At 43.7% G+C, this 9,558-nt stretch overlaps 1 protein-coding gene across 10 annotated transcripts in view; it reads left to right on the top strand.

The window, feature by feature from the left end:
* Positions 1-3,659: 3,659 nt before the first annotated feature.
* LOC113875659 (zinc finger protein 14 homolog) overlaps positions 3,660-9,558 on the top strand; it is a 100,274-nt gene continuing 94,375 nt past the window's right edge. For 2 of the 10 annotated variants that reach the window (XM_027514287.1, XM_027514284.1), the window contains exon 1: positions 3,663-5,116. Coding sequence is in view for 2 of the 10 variants with exons in the window: in XM_027514285.1 (XP_027370086.1) it covers positions 5,273-5,323 (51 nt within the window). In the remaining 8 variants the exon portion in view is untranslated. Of the gene's footprint in view, positions 5,117-5,177; positions 5,324-9,558 lie in introns of those variants that run through there. The other 8 variants (XM_027514281.1, XM_027514283.1, XM_027514289.1 and 5 more) reach the window with 8 other exon arrangements.

Genomic DNA, 9,558 nt, shown 5'->3' with positions numbered 1-9,558 from the left:
GTCCACAGTGGTGCCCCGACTCCCTTTAAATGTCTGTCAGCTTCTGCTCATCTAACTACCTGGTCATATCTGGGGACTGGGCAACCCAGCAAACTTCTCTGCTATCCAGTGGTCTTTCAGGAAGTATGAACCCCTCCCTTTTCAAGTTTGTCCTTCCTTAGGTACACTGTCTCAGTGCTGCTGCTGCTGCTGCTGCTAAGTCGCTTCAGTCGTGTCCAACTCTATGCGACCCCATAGATGGCAGCCCACCAGGCTCCTCCATCCCTGGGATTCTCCAGGCAAGAATACTGGAGTGGGTTGCCATTTCCTTCTCAGTGCTGCTGCTGCTGCTAAGTCACTTCAGTCGTGTCCGACTCTGTGCACCCCACAGATGGCAGCCCACCAGGCTCCCCCATCCCTGGGATTCTCCAGGCAAGAATACTGGAGTAGGTTGCCATTTCCTTCTCCAATGCATGAAAGTGAAAAGTCAAAGTGAAGTCGCTCAGTCATGTCCGACTCTTAGCGACCTCATGGACTGCAGCCTACCAGGCTCCTCCATCCATGGGATTTTTTTCCAGGCAAGAGTACTGGAGTGGGGTGCCATTGCCTTCTCCTTCTCAGTGCTAAAGACCCCTAAAAATCCCTTTTCATCTTAACAGTATAGCTCTATATAGTTACTATCACTGCTTAATAATTCTTTATATTAAGCTTCCCTGTTTAAATTACTGTGTAGTTTCCTGTCTTCTGGTTAAACACAGACTGCCCTGGCCCTGCTTCTTTCCTCTTCTGCTGTGGACTCTGCCTGTCTGCATAGAGGGTACAGCATGCATTGCCTAGGCCACATCATGAGAGTGGGGATTAAGAGTCTGTTTTTGCCATTGTCAAGGTTCACCAGGTCAGTCTCTTTACTTCTGGAATCCAGTCGGAAATACCATTGGACTCCCACACAGACCAGCCTCCAGTTTGCATTTATCTATAATAAAGGTAATATTTAGCCTCCATGTGTCTAAACTCCTTGTCCTAAATTTCAGTTGAACAATTCATGGGAAGAAATGGGGTGATATAGACTTGGTCTCTTCAGAAGCCCTAGCACACAGTATTTCAGACTATCCTATGCTTTTATGATCTTGTCTTATAGTAATTTCCATAAATAAATAGCTTTTAGAAGGAGAAAAATCCAAACTTGTCACAACACGATCTATAAGAATAAATAAGAAAACGATGCTCACTCTCCAGACTAAGGGGACTTAATACCTCGACCCAAGACGGCTGGAACTTGGAAGAAGTTTCTGTGAAGCAGTAGTGAGATGGGCAGAATTGGAAGTGTCATGAGAGAGGGCTGCAAATACAGCACTTCCTGCTGTACTCAAGCCACCATCCCAGTGGTCATACCCACATTTTACTCACTCACTGAGCCCCCTTGAAGATTAAGAACTCAGTGATTAAGACAGATTAAGAAGCCAGTGGAGGACTTCCCTGGTGGTACAGTGGAAAAGAATTTGCCTGCCAATACAGGGGACACGGATTCAATCCCTGGTCCTGAAAGATTACACATGCCTCGGAGCAACTAAGCCTGTGCACCACAACTAGCGAGCCTGTGTGCCTAAAGCCTTGCTCCACAAGAGAATCCACCGCAATGAGAAAGCTGTGCACCAGAATGAAGAGTAGCCCCTGCTCACTGCAAGTAGAGAGAAAAGCCCACACAGAGCAGTGAAGACCCAAAATAACTTTATTTTATATACCAAAAATAAAATTAATTAAAAAAAAAAGAAGCCAGTGGAGGTTTGGGTTCGAGATGTTAACCCAAGAGTCTCTTCAATGTACCACCTCCCACAGACACTCCAAATCTACAGCTACCTGTGGAATAAATACTTCTGAAAGAAATCCAGAAATTAGCTGAGAGACTTTTCTGAAAGAAATCTAGAAAGCAGCTGAGTGACTCCTACATATCAGGAAAAAGAAAAAATCCACAGTGAAACAGGTAGTAAAGTCTGAGACACAAACTTGCCATAAACCCCAACCCTGGCACTGCAACTCATCAATCAGGTGAGAACCCAACTCCCAGCTTTTCCCCAAGGAGTAAAGGATTTGGACCATGTATTTGGCATCCTAACTTTTTAAGAATCCCAGCTGGGAGACAGGCCCCCATAATATCTATCTCTGAAAGCCAATGTCCACGAGACCCACAAGCTTATAGTGAGCTGAGAAACTGTTCTTAACTGTCTCGTGAAGAATCATTGTGGCTTGCAGCAGACTAATTTTGTCTTTTAACCTTCATGCTAGATTTATAAGTGATCAACCCACCACCATTGCAACACCATTCTGAACTTAACTAAATATTTACCTTTACCAGTGAGATTTATACTTTCATATGTTTTCCTGTTACTAATTAGCACCCTTTCTATCATCTTAAAGAAGTCAGTCAGACAGCAGCTTTTTAAGGATGCAAATACACCTCTTTTGGGGGAAGACTAGGAAAGATGGGTGTTTCTGTCTGCTCCCTCTGTACTAATAACCTCTGAAGGAACAGCCAGTTAAGAACTGTTTTGTTTTTGCTACCGTACCATTAAACTCATGAACACAAGCCCCACTGGCCACCAGAGTCAGGCTATAAGGACTGTGTCCTCTGGTCAGCAGCCCCCATCCTGGGCTGTCAGACTTTTGCACAAGCTCCTTTCATGAAGACTCCAGCAAACCGTGCAGGGGCAGAGGGAGAGCGTAAAGATGGGGCCACCTGGTGAGCTAGTCTCTAGGGAGAGTTGCAGTTACCCTCTGGGTATGTGTTAAATGAGAAGCATGCCCCTGAGGCCACAGCTTTTTCTTTTTTTCCTTTTTCTAGGCAGCACTGTGCAACATATGGGATCTTTTTTTCTTAAAATAACTTTAACGTATCTTTATATTTTAAAAGATGAAAAAGGTAAGGATATTACATGATATTCTCTTACTTTTTTTCCCTTCATGTGGGACCTTTAATTCCCTGACCAGGGATCAAACCCACACCCCATGCATTGGGACTGCAGAGTCTTAACCACTGGACAACTAGGGAAGTCCCAGGCCACAGCTTTTAAGATGAGCAAAAAAGTGTCTTTCACAGAAAGACAGGAGTTTCAAATAAACAACGTCACAACTCCAGAAATTAGAAGAACAAATTAATTAAGCCCAGGAGGAAGGAAATTATGATAGTGGAGCCCACCAGGCTCCTCTGTCCATGGGATTCTCCAGGCAAGAACACTGGACTGGGTTGCCATTTCCTCCTCCAATGCATGAAAGTGAAAAGTCAAAGTGAAGTCGCTCAGTCGTGTCCGACTCCTAGCGACCCCATGGACTGCAGCCCACCAGGCTCCTCCGTCCATGGGATTTTCCAGGCGAGAGTAGTGGAGATAAAGACAGTAAATAAAGCGCCCCCCCCCCGCCCCCCCAAAAAAGGGGGCGGGGGGGAGGGGAATCAACAAAATCACGAGCTGGTTAAAAAAAATAATAAGCAAAATTGATAAAACTTCACCTAGATAAAGAAAAATAGAGAAAAGACTCCTGGAAAATTCTACCAAGCATTTAAAGAAATAATGCCAATATTTCTCAAACTCCTCCCAAAAACTGAGAAGAAATACTTTGAGCAAATTCCAGGAGATAGTGAAGGAGAGAGGAGGCTAGTGCGCTGCAGTCCCTGCGGTCGCAAAGAGTTGGACAGGACTTAGCCACTGAACAACAACAGTTCACTTCTCTTCTGTTTTCAATGGCCGATACTGCCCATCAAATTTGATTTCTTAGTCCAACACTTCACAAATCAGCTCTTTGACCCCAGGGTCTGGGCTGTAAGCAAGAGCAAACATTCTACTTAAATTAAAAAAAAAAAAAAGAAGAAGAAAGGAAAATAGTCCCTTTCAAACTGACTTTCTAAAGAAATCACTTTTATTTCTAACCCATAATCGATATTTCAGGTTTTACATGAAAGTCAAGCTTTAAATCATTTATTAGCTCAGTAATGTAACCTTTGTTCCATCAAACCTTAACAATAACGACAAAAATACTTCAAGGAAAATTTACCCTTCTTGTTACCGTTTTACAATGAGGCTCAGAGATTATTTTCCAAGATACAATCATACATACAGTGATATTCAATGAAATTATCAGTTACATAGACACACAAAATCCTGAATCCAGTTTCTCCCTCTCCCTAATATCACCACACACTATGAATGAAAAACACCCCGAGTTCTCATTACTTGCCTCCTGCAGAGTGACCTCACCGCCTCCCCTTCTCCTCACTCCCCGAACCACACAGAAATCAGTTAAGTAGCACAGAATAACACCAGCCCCCTTCCCAGCAGCAGCAATTCCTCCCCGTTTCACGTTTAGGACTCCTCCGCCTTCAACCTCCCCAATCGCGTTGCAGATTCCCGGCACCCCTTCCCTTCGGCCTCCCAGACTAGTTTTGAGTCTCACAAGTTCAGGTCCCACAATTTCTCTACACTGAGGAACCCCTAAACCAAACTCACGGCCGAACAAAGGCCAAAACGGCGACCCAAGAAGCCTGCGCACGCCTTGGGCAGTGACACTCCCAGAAGTCTCCACGGTGCGACCAGGAGCAGGCTAAGACCAATTTCAAACGGTCCATTCACCGCTCGCTTTTCCTACTCCCTAACTACATTTCCCAGAAGGCTCGGCTGTGCTATTTCTCCCCGCTTGGGGTCTAGTTTTTTCTTCCAGAGTCTGTTCAACTCCCGGGGATAGTAGGAAAATCCATTTTTAAACGTTTCACAGTGGGCTTTCTCGGGAGTCACGGCCCGAGGCTGAGCCAGGCTCTGTGAGGCCTCCGGTGGGCGGTTTGATGAGGGGCATGCAACCCTTTAGGCGGGGCCGCAGCTGATCTCTGATAGAAATCCGGTTGACCGGTAGCCATCTTGTCAGCCACAGGCATGTCTCTGACTACACTTCCCAGAGGACTCCTCGGCAAGAACGTGATTCTCGCGTGAGTTCAGCCTCAAAGTCACGCGCTGGCGGGACCCTCAGGTCTGCACCAGCTAGTGTTATCTTGTTGTGGAAGGTTCAGCTTCTTAGGAAGCTTGGGAGACCTGAAGTGGGGAATCAGAGAAGAGGGCGGGGCCGGAGCTTAGGCCTTGTACCGCTCGCTGAAGAGGTGAGTTGGAAATTGTGTGATTGTGTTTGCGTTGGTGTAAGTGATGAATGACCACGTGATTGTGTCTGGCTCTTCCGGTAGTGAGCGTGTGTGAGGTTCCAGTGATAACCGTTTGCTTAACTGTCTGAGAACCTGTGACTGTGCCGATGTGACGGGATGCGTCCTGGTCATGTGCGTGTAATCACTTGCGTCATTGTATGTGGGGATGTGAGTAGCTTTTGACTCGGTGAATGTGATAGCGTTTGTCCCCTTAGAGGGGTGTGATTGTGCGACTATGGGCTGCAGAGTACACGTGGGGGTACCTGTGGATACTGTGTGATTTTATCTGTGGTGAGTGTGATTGTGACTGTACGGCCATTTGCAGGTGTGCAGTGCTCGTGACAGTGCCGGTGTGACTGTCTTCTTTCGAAAAGTGTGATTGTGCTATGTGACCCTGGGTATGCGGCCCTGTGTTTGGGTTGTGGGTTATCTTTAGCTGTATGACACCCTGATGGTTTAAATTTGTGTGATTATGTTTGTGTGACTGGAAAACTGTATGAAATTTTTTCACTTATGTATATATATCTCTTTAAGCTTTATACAGTAGTTTTCCCCTATTTTTAAACTTTATATGAATGCCCCATACTGTCTTTTATCTCTTACTTTATTTGTACAACTGTGTTTTTGAGAATTACCCATATTATATTTTAATAGTTGTTCATTTGTTTTCTTTGCGATATTCCATCCATTAAACTGCTATTATTCATCCCTTCTAGTAATGATGGACATTTGCGTTATTTCTAGTTTTTTTACTTTATAGACTGTGCTGCCATGAACATTCTTTTACATAGGTTACCATGCATGAGTTTACCCACCAGTGGAGTTCTAGGAGTGTTATCATGTATCTTCCACTTTCCCAGTAGTGCCAAGATATTTACCAAAGTGAGTGCCATGTTTATACTTTACATCAGTGTTTCAAACATCTCATTGCTCCATGTCCCTACCAAAACATGGTTCTGATAGTTTTTTTTTTTTTTAACATTTTTATGATATATAGTGGAGAAGGAAATGGCAACCCACTTCTTGCCTGGAGAATCCCAGGGAAGGGGGAGCCTGGTGGGCTGCCGTCTGTGGGGTCACACAGAGTTGGACACAACTGAAGTGACTTAGTAGTAGTAGTATGATATATAGAATATATACAGTAAGTGCACAAATCTTAAGTATATGGCCATAAAACAGTTTCCTAGATCATCGTAAAGAATTTTGCCAGCATCCCAGAAGATTCCCTCATGCCCTTCCCAGATATTCCTCTCCCAACATCAGTATTCAGAATTCTATAACCATTAATTAATTTGATCCATTCATGAATTTCATATTTAAATGGATTTATATACCATGTATTCCTTTGTGTCTGGTTTCTTTTGTTCCACATTATTTCTATGAAGCTCATCTATGTTGTTGAGTGTAATTGTACTTAGTTCTCATTACATTTGGGGGTATGTTACAATTTATTGAATCCACTGTTCAGTTCAGTTACTCAGTCATGTCTGACTCTTTGTGACCCCGTGGACTGCAGGACGCCAGGCTTCCCTGTCCATCACCAACTCCCAGAGCCTGCTCAAACTCATGTCCATCGAGTTGGTGATGCCATCCATCCACTGTCGTCCTCTTCTTCTCCTGCCTTCAATCTTTCCCAGAAGCAGGGTCTTTTCCAGTGAATCAGTTTTTCACATCAGATGGCCAAATTATTGGAGCTTCAGCTTCAGCATCAGTCCCTCCAGTGCATATTCAGGATTGATTTCCTTTAGGATTGACTGGTTTGATCTCCTTGTAGTCCAAGGGATTCTCAAGAGTCTTCTTCAGCACCACAGTTCAAAAGCATCAATTCTTCAGCACTCAGCTTTCTTTATGGTCCAGCTGTCTTATCCATACATGACTACTGGAAATATCACAGCTTTGATTAGATGGACCTTTGTCAGCAAAGTGATGTATCTGCTTTTTAAAATGCTGTCTAGGTTTGTCATAGCTTTTCTTCCAAGGAGCAAAAGTCTTTTAATTTCATGGCTGCAGTCACCATCTGCAGTGATTTGGAGCCAAAGAAAAGAAAGTCTGTCACTGTTTCCATTGTTTCCCCATCTATTTGCCATGAAGTGATGGGACCAGATGCCATTATCTTAGTATTTTGAATGTTGAGTTTTAAGCCAGTGTTTTCACTCTCCTCTTTAGTTCCTCTTCGCTTTCTGCCATAAGGGTGGTGTCATCTGCATATATGAGGTTATTGATATTTCTTCCAACAGTCTTGATTCTAGCTTGTGCTTCATCCAGCCTGGAATTTTGCATGATGTACTCTGCATATATAAGTTAAATAAGCAGGGTGACAATATACAGCCTTGATGAACCCGTTTCCCAATTTGGAACCAGTCCGTTGTTCCATGTCTGGTTCTATTCCTTCTTGACCTGCATACAGATTTCTCAGGAGGCAGGTAAAGTGGTCTGGTATTCCCATCTCTTGAAGAATTTTCCACAGTTTGTTGTTATCCACACAGTGAACGACTTTGGTATAGTCAATAAAGCAGAGGTAGATGTTTTTCTGGAACTCTCTTGCTTATTATTGTGATCCAGTGGATGTTGGCAATTTGATCTCTGGTTCCTCTGCCTTTTCTAAATCCAGCTTGAACATCTGAAAGTTCTCAATTTATGTCCTGTTGAAGCCTCTCTTGGAGAATTTTGAGCATTAATATGCTAGCGTGTGAGATGAGTGCAATTGTGCGGTAGTTTGAACATTCTTTGGCATTGCCTTTCTTTGGGATTGGAATGAAAACTGACCTTTTCTAGTCCTGGGGCCACTGCTGAGTTTTCCAAATTTGCTGGCCTATTGAGTTCACAGCATCATCTTTTAGGATTTGAAATAGCTCAGCTGGAATTTCTTCACTTCCACTAGCTTTGTTCGTAGTGATGCTTCCTAAGGCCCATTTGACTTCACATTCCAGGATGTCTGGCTCTAGGTGAGTGAACACACCATCAAGGTTATCTGGGTTGTTAAGATCTTTTTTGTATGGTTCTACTGTGTATTCTTGCCACCTCTTCTTAATATCTTGTACTTCTGTTAGGTCAGTACTTTTTCTGTCCTTTATTGTACCATCTTTGCATGAAATGTCCCCTTGGCATCTCTAATTTTCTGGAAGAGATCTCTAATCTTTCCCATTCTATTGTTTTTCTCTGTTTCTTTGCATTGATCACTGAGGAAGCAGATAAGTTCCTGCTATTCTTTGGAACTCTGCATTTAGATGGGTATATTTTTTCTTTTCTCCTTTGCCTTTAGCTTCTCTTCTTTTCTCAGCTATTTGTAAGGCCTCCTCAAACGGCCATTTTGCCTTTTTGCATTACTTTTTTTGGGGGATGGTTGATCACTGCCTCCTGTATGATGTCATGAACCTCCGTCCATAGTTCTTCAAGCACTCTAGCAGATCTAATCCTTTGAATCTATTTGTCACTTACACTGTGTAATTGTAAGGGATTTGATTGAGGTCATACCTGAATGGTCTAGTGGTTTTCCCTAATTTCAATTTAAGTCTGAATTTTGCAATAAGGAGTTCATGATCTGAGCCACAGTCAGCCCCTGGTCTTGTTTTTGCTTCCTGTATAGAACGTCTCCATTTTTGGCTGCAAAGAATATAACCAGTCTGATTTCGGTGTTGACCATCTGGTGATGTCCATGTGTAGAGTCTTCTCTTGTGTTGTTGGAAGAGGGTGTTTGCTATGACCAGTGTGTTCTCTTGGCAAAACTCTTAGCCTTTGCCCTGCTTCATTCTGTACTCCAAGGCCAAACTTGCCTGTACTCCTGGTATTTTTTGACTTCCTATTTTCATCCCTGATTACACTGTTCAGGGACATTTAATAGTTTCCAGTTTGTGGCTATTACAAATTGTGTTGCTGCTATGAACATTCTACTGTGGTTTTGATGAACACATAAATGCTCTTCTTAGGGCTTCCCTGTTGGCCCAGTGGTAAAGAATTTGCCTGCAATGCAGGAGATGCAGGTTCAATCCCTGAGTGGAAAGATCCTGAGTGGAGAAGGAAATGGCAACCTACTCCAATATTCTTGCCTTGGCAAATCCCATGGACACAGGGACCTAGAGGGCTACAGTCCATGGAGTCACAAAGAGTCAGACATGACTGAATAACTAAAGAACAACCAGGAGGATCCCACATGCCAGAGAGCAGCGAAGCCACAACTATAGAGCCTGTGCTCAAGACCCTGGCAGCCCCAAGTGCTGAGCCCATGCACTGCAACTACTGAAGCCCAAGCAGCCTAGAGCCGTGCTCAGCAGCAAGGAAAGCCATTGCAGTAAGACTGTGCACTGCAACTAGACTGTAGCTCCCACTTGCTGCAACTAGAGAAAAGCCCGCATAGAAGCAAAGATCCAGCACAAACCAAGCTAACTAGATAATCATCAAAATAA

This window comes from Bos indicus x Bos taurus, chromosome 18, assembly GCF_003369695.1.
Source record: "Bos indicus x Bos taurus breed Angus x Brahman F1 hybrid chromosome 18, Bos_hybrid_MaternalHap_v2.0, whole genome shotgun sequence".
Classification (NCBI taxonomy): Eukaryota; Metazoa; Chordata; class Mammalia; order Artiodactyla; family Bovidae; genus Bos; species Bos indicus x Bos taurus.
This window is presented reverse-complemented; position numbering and strand designations above follow the sequence as displayed.